The sequence below is a fragment of the Stegostoma tigrinum genome, chromosome 3 (genome assembly GCF_030684315.1).
Source record: "Stegostoma tigrinum isolate sSteTig4 chromosome 3, sSteTig4.hap1, whole genome shotgun sequence".
NCBI lineage: Eukaryota > Metazoa > Chordata > Chondrichthyes > Orectolobiformes > Stegostomatidae > Stegostoma > Stegostoma tigrinum.
In genome coordinates, this window is record NC_081356.1 from 42730257 (window position 1) to 42750392 (window position 20136).

At 40.4% G+C, this 20136-nt stretch overlaps 1 protein-coding gene across 49 annotated transcripts in view; it reads right to left on the minus strand.

Annotated features, from left to right (window-relative positions):
• Window positions 1-20136, minus strand: part of LOC125450923 (receptor-type tyrosine-protein phosphatase delta) — a 2532553-nt gene that overhangs the window by 76120 nt on the left and 2436297 nt on the right. For 32 of the 49 annotated variants that reach the window (XM_059644541.1, XM_059644540.1, XM_048527343.2 and 29 more), the window contains 2 exons: window positions 16339-16380; window positions 15746-15843 (listed from right to left, as the gene is read on the minus strand). In XM_059644541.1, the coding sequence (XP_059500524.1) occupies window positions 15746-15843; window positions 16339-16380 (140 nt within the window). The remainder of the gene's footprint in view (window positions 1-15745; window positions 15844-16338; window positions 16381-20136) is intronic. The other 17 variants (XM_059644549.1, XM_059644547.1, XM_059644548.1 and 14 more) reach the window with 1 other exon arrangement.

Here is a 20136-nt window from a genome sequence, read left to right on the forward strand (position 1 = left end):
TAGGTGGAGAGGGTGTAGGTGGGGAGGTAGGGAGGGGATAGGTCAGTCCAGGGAAGACGGACAGGTCAAGGAGGTGGGATGAGGTTAGTAGGTAGCTGTGTATTTATTTCTAGTTATTTCAAAAAAATCAGAAAAATTGGATATGAATATAGGATTGAAGCCACAATGCTAATCCTTTAAATCAAAATAATTTACCGTACAAAAATCAAACAGCATGAATACTACAGTACTACAATCTATCTTAATGAGTCAATCCTGCTGAAGTATTGGAAACACAACATCATAGGTATTTCTTCTCTTAACCAAATTTGTAACCTAAGTTTCCATCAACAGCCCCAAAACTCAAGTTGGATACTTGCAAGGAATTGCATGACTAAGTACTTGGTCCCAGCCCCCAGTACTGTTTCCAAGCATTTATTTTACAAGAATTGAGATTTCTTAGGTCTTTTGTTTTTTGTTCCAGATAGGCTTGTCGAATCCCAGCACAACACAGGTGCTGATTATACCTCAAGCACAGCCACCTGGCAGCAGATCTTTCCTGACTCTACGATTAACTAACTCTGGAGTTTTTCTACAATTCTCTCTCTGTCTCTCCTCAGTTTTTCAATCTCAGATGATAAATTCACTGCTACAAGCTCTTCAATTAACACGTGGTTTAAACTTTTTTAGCCAGGCTCCAAAAATTTAACCGAGTTTTGCTGGAAACTGATGTTCTGTGTTCTGCAGCCAGGTTGCTTTTAACTAAAACCAAGTTTGAGATAGGATCTATCCACCCACGTAAATAATTTTTTTAGCCCTTCTCCTATTGCTCATTTTCCTCGCAGTTTGATTACATAATTCCTTTGGTCCTGATTTGAATGTTTGACGGCTCCATCATAAATGTAGTGATATTAAATAATGATGCACTTTTTGGTAAGCCAAGTCTAGATGATGTTTTCTCCAGATATAAATGCAGCCAAAGCCAAGGCAAATGAGCAATTTAGTCCTGATATTTAAAGGCTGACTCGACCGGTTACTTCTAAATTTTACCTGTTCAATTGGGGCAACGGTTGTCAATTACTGACTAATATCCAGTGTTAATGAACAAATGAGTAAAGGCTCTTCTGCCTAAAGGTAGTGTTCATGCCTCTGAGCCACTATACCTCAGCTCAAGTCCCACCTGTTCTGGATGTGCCACAGCATCTTTGAATGGGTTGATTAGGGAAAAAAAATGAGTAAATAACTATATTGACAGATCCATGTTTTACAGACAATGGAAGCGTGACTAGGAGGCAGTAACAGCTCTGAGTCTGGCCTCAAGTATGTTGGCACTTTTGTGAGATGTGTATTGAGAACAGATGAATTTGGTGATGGAGGTTGCACCTCCCAAGCCCATGGTCTCATTATAGGTTTTGCTCGATTTCTGACAATGGCAAGAGGACTGGCTGATCCCTGAGCTACAAACATCAGCTTGCGCAGTGTCACAATTGTTGAGCTTTCATGGGGGCCATGGCAAGTTGGCAGAAGTTATTGATTTTCCATCTGTAAATAAAGGGTGACTTGATGACAGGGTTCTTGCCTCTGTGGAGTAATTTCAATTGTAGCCATGAAACCCAAGTTGCTGGGAAACTGCTGCAGGTGAGAATCCGTGGTTAAATCCCTGAACGAAAGGGGCTGAATTCTACCTTGGAAAGATCGGGAGCTTTGAAGAGCATTTTGGCTGAAATGGATGTTGTATGCACTGAACAGATGGTTCACAGATCACGAGATCAATTTTTGTGTATCTGCTGCTTTCTGTATCATTTACAAATTTTTTATTGGTCACGGTTTTTGGAACTTTGAGTACGGGAACAGGAGTAGGCCCATCTGCTTTATCAGCCTCCTTCTCTGCTCAATGAGATAATAGATAATCTGGTAATGGGCATCAAACCCACTTTCCTGTCTATCCCCCAATGCTCACAAATTGCTTTGTTGACCAAACAGCTGTCTAACTCAGCCTTGAATATGTTCCGGCGCCCTAGCTCCATAGTTGTGGAATTCTCCGTCCCAAAAAATAAACAAACAATGCCCACGGAGAATAACAACTATACTCCTCTCTGATCTTAATGGGGATTTCTCTGTATAATACATGCTTAGCCTATGAGAACTTTGGTTTGATTGTTAAAGTAAAACAAATGAAAAAGACTGAAATCATTGCTTCAGATTGGAGTCAAGTAGTATATATTGTCCTATGGGTTTTAATGATGTCCTTAGGAATTCTAATTATTTATAATTTACAACTTATTTTATTGCAAGAATTTTCCCTTCTGTCAGAGTCTCCATTGGAACTCCCAACAGGTTTTCCAAAAGTTCTTGTATAGAGAAGACGTAACTTACGTCTTAGGTGGGAGTCGAAAGGCACTGAACATAGTGGCCGAACAGACTCAAAGTTCTGATCTGCCTACTTCTGTTTCCATGTCTTCAGGTCTACTATCCAATTTCCATTTCCAATGAAGTTTAGCAAGGAAAATCCCAAGCTGCAGATTGCAGTTTCTCACTGTGGAGTTCATTTGAAATGGTCTTTGCAGAATCAGATTCAAAACTCAGATTAACTATTTTCTCCCACACTCAACTCATGATCAATACTGCACCATTGGGAGTCACTAGTTTTCCTCTTTTTGTGCAAGAGAATCACAGGATCCCTACGATTGCTCAGTGGATCAGTGGTTAGCAGTGCTGCTTAACAGTGCGAGGTTCAATTCCAGACTTGGGTAACTTGTCTGTGTGAGGTTTGCACATACTCCCTGTGTCTGCGTGGGTTTACTCTGGGTATTTCAGTTCCCTCCCACAGTCCAAAAATGTGCAGGTGAGATGGGCTGCCATGCTGAAATTGTCCGTAGCTTTCAGGGATGTGTAGATTAGATAGATTAGCTGTAGTAAATGTGTGTTTGGTAAATGTGTCTGCTCTTCGGAGGGTTAGTGCAGACTCAACAGGCCAAATGTATCATAGAATTCCTGTCGTGCAGAAGCAGGCCATTCAACCAACTGAGTCTGCACCAGACTCCCACCCTATCATCGTAACCCCACATTTACCATTGCTAATCTAAGCAAATCTGCACATCTTTGGACTGTGGGAGGAAACTGGAACACCCAGCAGAAACTCACACTGACAGGGTTGTGGATTTTTATGAAAAATTTGTTCATCCATATTCTTTCAGTAAAAAAAACACACACTTCATTTGCACTGATAAAACTCAGCCATTTAAGGAATTACACTCCCCACAAGTTAGCCTTCAGGAATTTATACTTCACTGGAATTCAAAACCAAGGGCAGCTTCATTAATCAATAAGATCAATGTTTTCTGTGAATAGCATTGTGCACTTCTAAGAACTTTGCACTTATTCAGGTTTGGCTTTAATTTCTTGACGGGACTGAACAGTTGGCCATCATCTATTAATAACAAAAACTAATATAGTAAATACAGTGAATAACACAACACATTTTATAATATAATGGTAGAATCTTTCAGTGCCTTCATTAAGCCTAAACGTGTCAGGGACATTCAAATGTGTCGTAATAACCACTAATAGGACAGGAAACTTGTTAGAAATGGGGTAGTGCTGGAAGACTGTCAGACTACAAATATTAATTCTAATAATTGAAAAGTTAAATGACGACAAGTCCATGGAACTCGAGATTAAATAACTTAATTTAGGCAGCAGATTAGGTAATGGAACACTTACTAAAAAACATAACATAAAAACGGTCAGAAATAGAAAATGTAATAAACCAGAATTGGCATGGATATAAAGGTGGAAGGCCATGCTTGATCACTCTCATTGAATTCATTGACCACATAACAGAAAATGTAGTGAAGAGTGAAGTACAGACAGTAATATATGTGGATTTACAAAAGGGGTGGAACAGTGGCTCAGTGGTTAGCACTGCTGCCTCACAGATCTCGGGATCCAGGTTTGATCCCACTCTTGGGCGACTGTCTATGTGGAACTTGCACATTTTACCTGTGTCTATGTGGGTTTCCTCTGGCTGCTCTGGTTTCTTCCCACTGTCCAAAGATGTGCAGGGTAGGTAGATTGGCCATACAAAATTTTCCGTTGTCTCTAGGTCTGCGTAAATTAGGTGAATTAGCCCTGGGAAATGCAGGGTTACAGGGAAAGGATAGGAGAATGGGTCTAGATGGGATGATCTTCAGAGCGGCACTGTGGACTTGTTGAGCCGATTCCCTTATTTCTACACATCAGGAATTCTATGATTCTGCTAATATATCAAGTAATAGACAAATGCCTCAGGTCTGAGAATGCACAGTTGGGGACAAGTAGAACAACATATAGCAACCTGGTTACTAAACAGAAAACAGAGATAGAGGATAGAAAGAATTTCTGCTCAGTTGTACAAGCTTTATCTCCAACGTTCTGCACAAAAGATCAAGGAATTTTGATGGCAAATTCAGTACAAACTAAGCCAGTACTGTCTTCTCATGCTGATTTAAAGATGCCATGCCTGAAGTTGGTATCACCTATCCTTTGGATCCAGTTTGAACTAATCACCATGGCTAGTTTCCAGTGACTGTGTCCATTTGTGGACGTTCAAGGTTTGGTTGGGGGGGGGGGGGGGGGGGGGGGGTGCTTAGCATGAAATATGTTTTCAAGAATTATGGACATTTACAGACAAATTTTAGAAGTTTTTCAGGATTTAGTTTTGAATTTAGTGAGAAACTATATACTGCACACCAATAATAGTGTCAGATTTTTCAAATCAACTCACTGAGGGGATGGAGTAAACACATAGTAAAAATGATTAATATTTAAGACGGCTGCATTTTCATGAGCAGGTAATCACTCAAAATGTAAAGCATGTTTTTAAAGCAACTTTTTTATTGCAAATATTTACACTTTAACATGCACTAGTTCCCCAGATTAGATTAGATTTCCTACAGTGTGGAAACAGGTCCTTTGGCCCAACAAATCCACACCACTCCTTGAAGCATCCCACCCACAGCCATCCCCCTATAACCCACACACCCCTGAATACTACGGGCAATTTAGTACCTAACTTGCACATCTTTGGACTGTGGGAGGTAACTGGAGCACTTGGAGGAAACCCACGCAGACACGGGGAGAATGTGCAAACTCCACACAGACAGTCGCCCGAGGCAGAAGTCGAACCTGGGTCCCTGGCGCTGTGAGGCTGCAGTGCTAACCACTGAGCCACAGTGCTGCCCCAAGATTTTATAGAATATAGATTTTATGTCTGGAAAACAACAAATTAGTTTGAGCATAAAGTTGAACAAAACAAAAGCTTCTGAAACCAGAGCAATTCTGAGTGTAACTTGCCCCAGGATCAGCTGTACTAAAAGCTGAAAGTTTTGTTCCTTTACTCAGTCAGTCAATAGCTGTGAAGTACGAACATTTCACAAGGATCGGTGCTGGGACAAACTGTTCACTTTGCATAAACTATTTGGTTTTGTGAACTATCAATTTAACTTAAAAACTAGCAGATGATATTAAATTCTAAACTGTACTTAGTACAGGAGAGGGGCGAAATAGCTTAGTTATTGATGTATAATTGATCAATGGATTTCACTGTGGATAAGTGGGAGGTGGTACAACTTTGTACGAAGAATAATCAGACCATTTAAGTCTTGGAGAGTGAATGCCCATTTGGAGAATGACTCAGAGGTGCACATTCAGAGATCAACAAGGCTATATTACAAAAAAAACAAAATGCTTGCCTTCACTTTGAGAATGAATGGAATTAGAAAATCGAGGTATCACCTCAGTTTTACTGACAGACATCTGGTTGTGGTGTGGTCAGCGGGTTCTAGTTATTACAGATGCAGGTTATGGTATGGCTCTTTAATGCAGATGTGACATTTGCATCCCATGTCTTTTGTTTCCTGATCAATCATAGAGATGGTTCCCTGCAACCATCAATGGATTTATTTCAAGTTAAAGGCTGGATTCTATGCTGCTTGAGACAAAGTAACTGGAAGGTCATCACCTTGACGATCTGACCAGTAGGAGCCAATCACCCTAATGATCACTAGCACTGGTCCACTGTTTGGAAGGCTTCTGTCTAGGAGGGTGCAGATGTTAGCAATGAGCAGTTGAGAGTTTCACAAGACTTGAAATCTCTGTCTGTATACCCTAGATTGAGGTAACACCACCACCTATGTGTATTGTTTGCTGTCTGTTGAATAGCAAGTAGCTGCAAAGAAGACAGATTGTGGTCACCCCTGTTGCTGTGGACATCAATGCTCCACATATTCCTCATCAGAACATAATGCTGCCTAAGCTGTTAGTGAAGGCTGACAAACAACACAGATGAGCAGCTGAAGATGAATCAAGTCTAAAACAGGTAAAGTGATTTCCAACCTTTTGGAAATCATCTGAGAAGCAGTGAAATCAGGCTTTCGGAACAGGCACTGAGAACACAGGCATTTCCAAAAGGTGGGGCAGCAACTATCTACTTTCAAGACAGGAAGACATACCAGCCTGTAAGGCTCATTGATACCTCATCTCCTGCTGTGTTCTCACTTTTGTCAATACTGACAAGTTACAAATGTGTGGGCTGTTGCACTCAGATATTGAATTAAATCCAGTTTCATTTTCTTTATTCTTTCATGGGATATGGGCACTCTGGCAAGGCCAAATTTCATTGCCCATCAACTGGTTGGGTCTCTTGACTTTCTCAGAGCGCAACTCAAAGACAACCACATTGTTGCGGGTCTGGAGTCACATGTAGGCCAGGCCAGCTAAGGATAGCAGATTACCTTCCCAGCAGAACATCAGTGAATCAAATGGGTTTCAATTTCATGATATGCCATGGTGGGATTCAAATCCATATCCAATTATTTGATTCAGTAAGTCACGTAACAAAGACCTCTCATTCACCTCTAAATGTGCACCACTAAATTCCAGAAATTTTGATCCAATAATTTTCAGGGATTTAAATTCCCTCCACAACCAAATTCAGTTCTCCTTGTGTCTTAACATAGTGTAAATTACATTATATTTGCACAAGACCCTCAGTTAGATGACAGTTGGAATACTTTGAATAATTCTGAGCTCAAATTCTAAGAAGGTTTTTACAGGCACCGAAGAAAGTACAAAAAATAATTTTTAAAATGATACCAGAATGTAACAGTAGCACCTATCAGGAAAAAAGTGAGAAAACTGTGGTTCCTCCTCTAGAAAGATGAAGGCCAGAAGTCTACACCTGACAAAGGGCCAGCACTTTGAAAGCTTGTGATTTCATATAAACCTGTTGAACTATAACCTGGTGTTGTGTGACTTCTGACCTTGTCCAGCTCAGTCCCAACATTGGCACCTTCACATCAGAGAAAAATGAAGACCGTTGGGAGTGAACTTCCAGGTCTTTGGGCAATCTGAGAAAGGATGTTTCCACTTTTTGAGAAAACCAGAACCACAGCACATAAACATATGATACGAATAAGCCCTCCATGTGAATTCAGGAAAATTGTCTTCCTAGTGAGTAGTTTGAATATGGAAGTCTGGCCTCAAGAAATAACTGAGTTGATGAATAAAGGCGCATTTAAGAAGGAGCAGGGGAAGAGGAGTAGGATTGCTTGCAACAAACAAAGGTGAGAGGAGGCGACTGTGGAGTGCTGTGGTATACACCAGTTGGGCAAAAGATGGGTTTCAGTCTTGTGAATATCAGCCCAGCTTGGCAAAGCTGAGGTTCCAGCTCAATTTATCCTTCATCTTAATCTCCATTGTCGCAGCTTTACCGGCTGTAAGCATGGATTCATTCAGATCTGTTCACACATTATTCTGAAAAGGTCCATGTGCTTTTTGCTGGACATTATGATAAAAATGTGTGAACTATTGGAACAGTTTGGTGAATTCCTGCAGTGCATCCTACAGATGTTATATGGTACTGCTGCTGTTAGTGGTGGAGGGAGGAGATGTTTGTGGCTATGGTGCCAGTCAAGCAGGCTGCTTTGTCCTGAATGGTATCAAGCTTCTTGAGTGTTTTTGGAGCTGCTCCCATTCAGGTAAGTTGGGTGTATTCCATCACCTTCCTGATTTATGCCTTGTAGTTGGTCAATAGGCTTTGGAGAGTCATCAGGTGAGTTACTTGCCACAGTATTCCTAGCCTCTGATCTACTCTTGTAGTCATTGTATTTATGTGGTGAGTCTGGCTGAGTTTCTGGTCAATGATAACCAGAGTCAGTGGTGGTAACACCACTGAATGTCCACAAACAGTGGTTAGACTGTATCTTACTGGAGATGATCACTGCCTGGTGTTTATATGGGGCCGTGATCTGAAATAACACCAAGCCCACTGTTCGGTAAGCAAATGAAAACAAATTAAATGCTGTACAATAGCTATTATAACATCAAAATTGACAGAAATGTGAGTAGACAGTAGCAGCTGTCAAAGAGTCAGACAACATGGAAACAGACCCTTCATCCAACTAATCCATGCCAATTAACAAAACTAAACCAGTCCCACCTGCCTGCATTTGGCCAATATCCCTCCAAACTTTTCCTATTTATGCACTTATTGAGAAGTCTTTTAAAGGTTCTAACTGTGCCTGCATCCACCACTTCCTCTGTCAGTTCTTCCCAAGCATTAATCACTGTCTGTGTAAAAAAAAGTTGCCCGTCTTGTCTTTTTAAAATATTTCTCCTCTCACCTTAAAAATATGCCCACGAGTTTTGAATCCCCCACCTTAGGGAAAAAGACCTTTGCTATTCATCTTATCTATGGCCCTCATGATTTTATGAGCCTCTATATCCCTCAACCTCTTACGCTCCAGTGAAAAATGTCCCAGCCTGTGCAGCTATTTTTATAACTGAAACCCTCCATTCCCGGCAACATCCTGGTAAATCATTTCTGAACCCTCTCCAGTTTAGTTATATCCTTCCTATAAAAGGGTGACCAGAACTGCACACTGTATGACAGAAGACTCTTCAACGTGACGTCCCAACTCCTCTACTCAAAGGTCCGAGCAATGAAGGCAAGCATGCTAAATGCCTTTTTAAACACCCTGTCTAATTGTGAAGCAAATTTCAAGGAATTATGTACCAGAACCCCTAAGTCTCTCCGTTCAACAATACTACCCAGGGCCCTACCATTAATTGTATAAGTCTGCCCTTGTTTACTTTACCAAAATGTAATACCTCACATTTATCCAAATTAAACTCCATCTGCCACTCCTCAGTCCATTGACCCAATTGATCAAGATCTCTTTGTAATTTTAGATAACCTTCTTCACTGTCCACAATACGAATAATTTTGATGCCATTTGCAAACTTATTAACAATGCCTCCTGCAAGTCCACAAAAGTGGACTCAGTACTGATCCCTCGGAATACCACTGGTCGCAGGCCTCCAGTCCAAAAACAACCCTCCACCACAATCCTCCATCTCCTGCCATAAAGCCAATTTTGTATCCAATTGGCAAGCTCATCCCGAATCCCGTGCGAGATAACTTTTCTAATTAGCTTACCATGCTGAATCTTTTCAAATGCTTTACTAAAGTCCAAGTAAACAACGTACTGCCCTACCCTCATCAATCTTTTTGGCTATATCTCAAAAAAGTCAATCAAATTTGTGAGACATGGTTTCCCTCGCACAAAACCATGCTGACCATTCCTAATCACTCCAACTAGAAATTAAAGTGCTGGCAATAATCACTTGGTCAGGCAGCATCAAATAAGAGAGGAAGTGAGCAATAATATTTGAAATTGATGATTTTTGAATATCCTCATCAGTACTTCTCTTTTCGTTCTGCTATGACCCTTCATTACATGGTCTGGATTTCACTAACAACTTTTATTATTCAATTTCTTTCATTGTCATTACACTATTATCACTCACAGTCATCGCTTTACTATCACTAAGATTTAATCATCAGTCTTCACCAAATCGTGGACTTTCTTCTGCTTCTCTTTATTCACGTTCATGGTCCATCTATTTTTCTTAAGTGCTATGTGCTTATGCAATCCCCTTGTACCAATAACCCTAACTTTAGCTTGCCACGAATGGAATTAATCTGCTGAGTGTATCCTGCATTTTCTGCCTCTACTATAAATTCCACATGACCAAGATTTTCCTTACTGAAACTCAACACTGATGGGTTTGAACGTCAAGACAAAACAAAACCTGAAAATGCTGCAAGTTTTAAATAACCACAGAAAATATTGCAAACGATCAGCAGACTAACCAGCATCAGGTAACCTGTTTTCTTTACAAATGCTGACTCTGCAGCTCCAGTGTGTTGTAGATTTGAAATTTGGTTCCGCAAATATTGCTTCATTCAACATCACAGCTGAATGTTATATGCCACTACCCTGTGCTCTGTTGGCACAGAGGCACAAAAAATAGGCAAGCCCACTTTCTTTGGACTTGCCCCTCAAGCCATCCCTGTAATAGAGGGTCCTGTGATAAGCAGCACACCTACCATTTTGTTATAAATAAGTGGTAGACATGAATTTTAGTCTTCTCCTTTTCTGTCTGCAAGCAAAAACGTTTTTAGACTTCTGCTTTTCTTTGTTCTTTTGAAATTGTCTGTGGTGTGCTGCTTGTGAAATGCAGTTTTTTTTATATGGGCTGCAACAAACACTTTTTAGGGTTAAAATGGAATTATTGCATATTCATGCATTTAAACCTGGAGGATAATTGCAACACAGACACATGTGCAAGCATGCAATGAAAGAAGACAAAAAAAGGAACAGGGATGTAAGTTGGCATATGTTAAAACTCAAAGTTATTAACATTATTTCACATTATTTTGGACGGAGTCCAGAGAGTCTGTTGACTGATATTATAGAATCTATTCTTGTAGTCATTCCAGTGATAGCTGTGTGGCTCATTCACTTTTCAGGTGAATGTTGGATTTCCTCTGGGCACTCATTTTGATAAAGGTTAAGAATGAAGGCAAGCTTATCCGAGCCTGGAGTCTAGTCTTCTGTACAGAGAATTTTGTGGGTAACAGTGTACTGGCTCTGCCCAGACTGATGTGTTAACATTTGAGAGATTATTTTAAAAAATTGCTCACGGTAGACTAGTTCTCTCCAGATTAAACCAAGGCAATCTTGAAGTTACAGGGCTCCTGTATGAGGCAAGGTAGTTTCTGTGCTTGCTTGTTATCTATTGTACCAGTTAAATTGTGCCATTAGTGCCAGTTCAGCCATATTGAATTTCATTCGAGTCCTCCTTCATCTAGAAATGGCTGTGGAGATATTGGATTTACAGATCTTTTACATGACATCACTTCTATTCTTATAGATTTTTGTTCTGCTAGAAAACAAGAGGTGTACATTCATTCTCTTATTCTCCCTTGAAAGTGAATTAGAGTTAGCAAGTGAAATATAAGTTCACTGTTGTATTCTGAGTGTTTACTCTTAGGACAAAGCTTCAGTAGTTACATGGTTCTGTCCTGCAGTGGGACTGATTTCTCTATTAAACAGCTGTGAGAGCCAATTCTAGCACAGCAATCTGCATCGGTTAGTTTCCGTTTTCTTCAAAACCATCCAAGAGTTGTAGTCTGAGTATGGCAGGATGGTTTTCAACTTCTGTTAAAATCTCTTACTCCTTTTCTGTCCAAATCATCTTCCACTTTATTATTTCGATGCTGTCAATGATCAGGTCATCCAGGCACACTGCAGAATGGTAGGATCCAACTATCACCTAGTTTGCTAACATTTGGAAGGTTGCTGGAGACATGTTTAAACCTAAACACATGACCGTACACTGGCATTGGTCATTTGGGGAAATGAAAGCAGATATATGTCTCAGTCTGGGGATCAACAGGACTTTGCAACTAAAGGTGTCGTAAGATCCCAGTCTCCTTAGATTCTATGGGACAAAGGAGGGGAATACTGAAACTCTTTATGGGTCAACTGGCACCTGATAGCAATATTTATGTCCAGTGTCTGCCACCCTGGGAACTAGGGATTCAACTTGGGTAGACTCCAATTTCCTTGTCAACCAACTCATCATGGCTACCTTCAGACGTGTTCTCTCTCTGTCAGGCATTCTCAGTTGACTGGACTCTAGGTCTAATTCTGTTTAGTTGCATTTCCACTCCTTTTAGAGCAGTCATTAGTGTGGTGGAATATCTGGGATAATATCTTTCCCTGCTCTGTTCCTTTGATGTAGGATTAGTCTTCAACCTGACCTATGGGAATACTCTGGTATTTAGTGTTTTTGTGCAGCTGATGCTGTCATACCCTGTGGGCTATTCAACTTGGGAAGAATCCCCCTCACTATTATTTTTAATGCTTATCTTGTACATTCCCTGTTCCTCCTCTCCAAGTAGAAGGGTGGAGTGGCTCATCAGAATTCCTGCTCATCCAACGTAGGTGCAGGCTCTTGTTTCCCTATATCGAAGAAGGTAGGTGCCTCACCTGTTGCCTGTCTGTTTGCAGCTTTGTCTGGTCTCCCTCTAAATGAGGAAGGGGGATTTCAGTAAGCAATCCTTCTCCAACATGATTACAGGCTCCCTTCCTCTGAAATGTTCTGGCTAGATCTGCGAGTTGTGTGTGCTCATCTTGACTCCTGAGAAGAACTGCACCAACCACACTTGGCTGTGTCTTCTTCAAAACTGCTACTCCCACCTCAGCCCTTGCCTTCCTCTAGCTCCTCAACTGAGCACTGTACACTGTGTTCTGGATGCCTGGGAACTACCAGCAGGGCTTGAAAGGCCATTTGGATGGCTGCAAGCACCTAAGCTATTCTTGCTTTCAGGATAGGTCAGACAGCTATTACAGAATTAAATTCATCCTAATTTAGTCCCCGGGGACACCCTGGCTTATGTGGGACTGACTATTTTTTAGTGGTCTGCTGCGTGGCTCTTAAATTGTGAGGGGCTTCTTTTCACTCTCATTTTATTCTTCATGGGCACTGCCCATTAATCCTCATCGAATTCAATTTGTGGCTCACTCCTTTACCTCCTCTGAAATTTACAAGTCCTTTGTGACCCATTTACTGGCCATTCTTCAGCACTTTTGAAACATGTCATTCCTGGCAGATTTTCCAGCCCACGAAAGGGATCAAACCTTTTCTCTGCAACACTGCAGAGCTTTGCTCAAATAGTTTAGGTTGTTCAGCATCTGTGGACTGTTCCCAGGGTTCTATACTGACCCCTTTTTGACTGTACAGTCTCTGTTAGACTTTTTAATTTCTCTGACTTTTATCTTGACTCTCTTTGATCCAAATTTGCCTTCCTCATTACCGATCATTTCCTCTCCATTTTTCCAGTATTTATGGGCTCTATCATTCCAGTTCAGAATTTGGGACCTCTTTAAATTCTTAATAGCCAATAAGAACCTTTCCCGTTCCCTTCTGTTTTTCCAGGCTCCTTGGACTGCTCTGACTTCTCTGGGATCTGTGCTCAGGGCCTAACCAAGCCATTTCCCAGTGGTATATTAACAATTTCAAATTAACTTCAATCTCTTTTTGGGCTCTGAGCTTCATCTCCAGTATCATTTTGCTCAAAAGCCCATTCTCTCTCCTTCACTCTCCTGAAACTCCAGCTATCAGTTCTTCTTTTCCAGCTCTACCATCCTTTATTTTTTGCAAGGTAAATTGTCCTGGGTAGAATATCTGAATTTGACTCTGTGCAGCAAGTGAGCATTCGTTCAAATGCTTAAGAAGCATCTGAAGTTATTCTGGTCTTTTCGCCTTGCTATTTACTTTTATTTGCATTCTCCTAGCTACACCATCTAGCTGCCCTGCACTTAGGAAAATGTTTTGTCCATGAAAGATTCTTTTCTTACCCACATTTTGTTTTTAAAATGTAATATTTCACTCTAGTATTAGGATCAAGAGAATTTGCTACAGTTGGTTGTCTGTTTAAAAGATATTTCGAGTCACAGAAATTTCCCTGTTGGCTTCCATGTGGTTTCTTGAAGTATTCACTGAAAGCTTGTTTTTGAGATTTGGACTTGGGTCAGATTTTTGTGTAGTGCATAAAATGGGTTCAATCCCGGACCTGCAGCTCATGTCTGCTTTGGATACGATGGAAAGGTGAATTTAATTATTTTATCTTCTTCAATTTCTGTAAAGGTATTTTTCATTTTTTTTTCTCTTTAGAAAGAGATTGTGGTACGTTTGTGCAGGCCAATTTTCTCATGACTCATAAAATTCTGTCTTTAGGGTTAAAAAGATGGTTAATTCATGCATTCCATGCTGGGGGAATGATTGTTCAAACACATACAAAGCACTGACAGAAGAAAGAAAAGGAAGGAAGGTAAGAAGTTACGCAGTGCACTTAGTTCACTTATCACACCAAATTGGGGTTTCTGCTAGAAGGAACAGAAACAAAGTTGCTGGATAAGCTCAGCAGGTCTGAGTTCTGAGGAAGGGCCACCAGGCCCGAAACGTTAACTCTTTTTTTTCTCTTTCACAGATGCTGCCAGACCTGCTGAGCTTTTCCAGCATAACAAAGTGTGAGGCTGGATGAACACAGCAAACAACTTTGTTTTTGTTTCTGATTTACAGCATCCACAGTTCTTTTGGTACTTTCTTATAGAAGCTGGGTTATAGAGGGGTTGACATTAAAGGGAGACTCAGCTGAGCCGGGAGTCTAGCTTCTGAAGAGAGAATCTTGCAGGTCGTGATGTTAACAGATTGGATTTTTTTTTCCAAACAGGCTATGTTGTTCATGCTGTAGGAGCTTTCACTCGATTAAAGCAAGGCGTAAGAGTCCATTGCTGCTTTGTGTGGCTTTTGACTGCACAAGAAAAACTGAAATTCCAGAAGATCATTGTCTGAGCTCTGCCCCAGTCCAATCAATTGCAACTATCCAGAAATCTTGGTCAAATTGTATCTTGCAACCAACCAGCAGTCATGTTTAAGTCGAGCAAAGTTCAGTTGAAAATTTATGAAAGACTATTTATGATCTCTTTTCTCTGTGGGCATGACCACACTTACATAAATAATTAAGGGACAATTGCCCATCATATTACCCTTCCTTTGTTGCTAATGGTTGTTGGACAACTGGATGAGAGTAAGCAAACTGTTTCTTTAAAACATTTTGAAAATGTCAGGTAGGAGGTGGGTGGATACTGTCTTTGGAGAGTACCTTCCCCCAGTTTGAGAAGGTAGTACCATCCCCATTCATTCCAGCTCACCAATATATCAAGAAAAACCCCAGTTTCCTTCCTAAGGTGGGATGGCCCTCACTGTCAATAGCCCTCTGATTTAATTCACTCTGGGATCCACGTCTCTTTGCAATCCTTCTTGTCGTTCCAAAAACTCCCACTACCCAGCTCTGACACTGTTGGCATTGTTGGAGTTGTCAGCCCATCAGATTAATTGGCAGTTCCAGAAGTTAGGGCATCATCCCACTGAGGGGCTGATGTTCCACTTCCAACCTGCTGCATAACATTGTGGTGAGGTGAAGTTTATGTCCAACCTACATTACACATGTACATTGTCAATGAATTATGAGCATAAATTTTAAATCAAGTTTTTTTTGCTATTTAAGATCATCCATTCTTCACCGTTTACATCAGTTTCCTAAGGAGATGCTTTGAGCAGGGCGTCTGGAAAGATTAACTTGCGGATCAATGAGGTAAAAGCTCTAATCTAACTGTTAAAAATAATGTCACTCCTGTAACCAGCATCTTGACTACTTAAAGGAAAAAGTAACTGGTAAAGGGTTATTAATTATGCAACTACATTGTTTTATTTTTTGACAAAGTTGTCTTGTTTTGGGTTTACCTCTATCCTGTAACATTTTAAAGCAAATATGAAAATATAGCTTGAGGTGACATCAGAAACTGTTTACCTCATACTCCTGTGAGAACTTCAAGTTGTCATTAGCTTTCAACCGCTCAATGTGATCCGCAAGCTCAGAGATAGGGATTGGTGGATGATTGGCCATGCCTGACAAATTGGACAAGAATAAAACACATTACAAGTGCAATATTTAATGGTACAGTGGTACAACACAAATCTGTAAAGCAATTTGTTAGAAGAGCTTGACATGTAAACTAGTAACCATGTTTGATGTTGAGAGAAATTTTAAAAAAAAAGCAGACAGTTTGATTACTCAAAACAGGGCATGCTCAGAAGAGAAGGGGCTCTCAAGGCAATTAGCAGTTACCGCTCATGCTCTAGAAGCTCACATTCCCAAAATGTTGCTGAGGTTAGCTGGGCAGAGAAGATGGAAGGTTAGCCCTGGCACTGACTGCTGCTTTGAGTAATGACAGCGTTGCCACACTTCAAACTTATCTCCCTACAATGTACAAAGAGCTATCTGCATCAAGTTAAAATGAGAACTGTGGAATGTGAACTACACAAACAAGCAGCCATAAGCCTGAAACGAGAGAAAAAGATTCAGAAGGAAGAAGTAGTGAATTAATGTCAGGGAAAACTAACTTGTCGAATGGAGGTTACCATGGTAACTGGAGACACCTGAACCTGTAAAGAAAATTGGGGGGGAGTGTATAAATAAAGTTTCCACTCTTCCACCAAAGAAAAATAAACACAGGGAAAACAGAACAAATTTGTGAAGGTGCTGTCCAAAAATGTGTTTTTGTTTTGCCACAAAAACAATGCTGATTAAATCATTTTCTTGCAATTTTTTTTAAAAAAAGGGGAATTAAAACATAAAATTTCTTCCACTCATGTTTGATACTAGAAACCTTCCACTCAGCAGACATTCAAATGCACTGAACTTCTAATGAAGGACTAACTGCATGCACAAGGGAGAAACTGCAATTACAGAACACACAAAGACTGCAAAATAATTCAAACTTCCAAAATATTTCCACTAATCACAGATTGCAGGGGATGAGGGCTGGGGTGGAACAGGACAAAGATTATAGTTTGATTTATTTTGCTCAGTAGGACAGGAACAAGACACTCATGTCAGATATGATAGCCACAAGTCAAAAATTCCTAGTCAAAATTAAATCTCATGATCGCTCCTGCAACCTGCTGCGAGTATCAACATTCTTTTGGAGAAGCAAGATTCAGGAGCTTGTCTTCATAGCCTGACATTTCTCCTTAGGACTGTAAACATTTGTGAACAAATCTCTTTACTGTCCTTCATTCATTTTTAGGCCATGTTAACTTGTTTGAGCACCTGTCTGGAGAAGGCCAGAAAGCACTTCACTGGTTTTACAATAGCGAGCAGCCGGCAAGGAACAATAATGGTAACTAATGAAACATGGAGAACTGCACATAGGCACCTTGAGAGCATGCATGTGCATCTAAAGCAAAAATAAAGAACTGTGGAATTCAAAGATAAATTACAAAAATATTATAATTTTTTTCAGCACTCTAATTTAAGAGACCTAGACCTTTTGGACTACCCATGTGAGAGTGCTGGTACCATCTAATTACTGAGCAGCCGTGTAGTTGGAAAGAAAGAACATGGAGCCAAACTTGGGGTTGATGGCAGGAACTGAGCTATTGGCCATGGCTGTAAAGAGTTAGTAATCACTACTCAGGTCACAGATACAATTTCATTCAGTGCTCAGTACCTTCAATGGTACCAGTTACAGAAGCACTCTTATCGAAGAGAATTTGTTGATTAGTTCTTGAAGATTGAATTCTGCTCCTCTTTTTCTCCACATAAAGATTCTCCTACCCCAGCTGAGATCATTTTCACTACACATCTATGATAGAGACTCAATGTAATCTGTCACTATCGAGTCTTGACATCAAATCGCAGCAGGTTGTCCTTCAGTCAAACACAGGACTATGGTTTGGGAAATTCAGAAAAATAAGTTTTCCAAAGGAATTCAAAAGTCAACATTTATATTTTAGTGCTCCGAGTAAAGAAAAACAAAAGCATCCTCAATTCCTATTGAGTTGATAATCAGAGGCCTTAAGGGTGGGGAAGATGTCAGTTGATGTAAGCCAGTTAGTAGTTAGTTTGTTGGACCTGACACTAGCCATGCATCAGAAAACAAATCAGGGACTATAGCGCAAAATTCCACAGCTGCAAAAGTGGATAATTATTCCTTGATTGTTTTTATTTGAAGACATTTGCAGTTTTAATTTAAATGGCATTAAAAGGTAAAATTTCTTTAGGGCAAAAGGAAGTGTTAGGTTTTTTGATGACATCAAAATAATAAACACTAAGAAAGCAAACAGGGAACTTTCAACATGTCAGTATTAAGCAGCACATTGTCAGGTATCGCACACAAGATACAGGGTACAGCTATGTCTGCTTGTACCTAGTGTTGGTCTTGAAATTACCTTATAAAAGAATTAGAATAAAAATGCTTACTGCATTTGTAATAAATTGCTTTCAAAGTATTTTATTGTAGGTATTAACCCATGTATAATAAATGGGTCAATACCTCTTTTGAAAACAGCACAGGAAAGAACTTTATATAACCATGTTGAGCATTTGTATGCTAATTTTTGCAAATCTCAATTTCAAGGTTGACAGCTGAAATTTTTCAGTCATTCGTAGATTTGAGGCTGGAAGTACTGAGGGGATAGTAGTAGCAATGGAATAAAACTGATTGAAAATTGTATGCAAATGTGTTTTAAGGCCAATCTCTGAAAACACTCGACTGGTAACATACCAGAGCAACTGAAGCATTTTCTTCTCTCACCTTAGATAGCTTTCACTATCAATTAACATTGCCTTAATTTATGTTATTTCCTTCATCGGTTGAATGTTTTGCTGACAAGGTCTGCACTTGCTGCCGATTCCTGACCGCTCTTGAACTGAGTGGCCTGCTCTGGTATTACAGCAAGTTGTTTACAGTCAAACACAGGGCTATGGGTCTGAAGTCACAAGTAGGTCGGACCAAGTATGGATGGCAGATGTTGTTTCCTAAAGGAGAGTAGTGAACCAGATGGGTTTTTTTCCCCAGAATTCAATGGAAGTTTCGTGGTCACCATCACTGATACTGGCCTTCTATTAGAAAATTTTATGCGTTAATTCCAAACTACACCAATTGTCAATTTGAACCACTGTCCCTGAGGTCTGTGCAGTCAAGTTGCATTGCCACTGTCTCCAAGCTGCACCTAGTAACGAATGTTAAAGAGCAGCTGCAACATATTTTCTGGGGGAGGGTGATAACGGAGATGTTGATTACTAGGGGCACAAACTTAAAGTGATTGGCAGAAGGATTAGACCAGACATGAGGAAAATGTTTTCACTCGAAGGCAGGTGCAATCTGGAATCTGCTGCCTCGTTTGGTGTTTGGGGCAAAAACACTCAAGTCATTTTAAATGAAGGTAAAAAAAACTGCCCTTGAAGCCTGTAACCTGCAAAGCTACAGATCAGGTGCTGGTACATGCGATTAGAATGGCAGCTTTTATTTCAATTAGCCCAGACACCATGAGCTGAATGGCCTCTTTCTGTACTGCAATGTTTCCATGGTTCTCGTAATTTAAAGAGGCTGTATAAGTATAATCAGAATCTGATAAATTTTGAAAACTAGGTGCTTGGTTTACTCACTTTCAGCAAATGACCTTTTTGCTCTTTGGTCACTATTGTGATATCTATTGAGTACATCTGATCTATTTCTGATGAAGGGTGTCGGCCCGAAACGTCAACGTTTGTGCTCCTCAGATGCTGCTTGGCCTGCTCTGTTCAACCAGCCCCACACTTTGTTATCTTACATCTGATCTATTGTTAGTTGGGAATGATCAAGACCACATTGTAGACTGCCTTTGTCTTCTGATTATTGGTCTGGTGAAAGCATTCAGGGACCACTGCATCTAACAGCGAAGACATATCAATGTCCCCTTATCTAAACCCATTCACAAGACCGGTGAAAACACCCGGTTCTAAACAACTGCTGAGCGGTTATTATCTGTTACCTTTCCATTTCATTCAGGAACACTTTAGCTGGGTTTAATTCTACCTCCATGTGGAATGAGTAATTCCTTCATGTGGGAGATTTGTGGAATATATCATTAGACCAGGTTGGTCCTTGTGGTGCAGCAGCATTTTCCCTATCTCTGAGCCAAGAGACCAGGGTCCAAGTTCCACCTGCTCCATGTGTCTGTCATAACATTTTTGAACAGGCTAACTAGAAAATATGTACATCAGTCAACCAGTACATGACACCCAAGGTAACAGCATCCCAGACTCAGCTGACATGTGAGATAATGGGAACTGCAGATGCTGGAGATTCCAAGATAATAAAATGTGAGGCTGGATGAACACAGCAGGCCAAGCAGCATCTCAGGAGCACAAAAGCT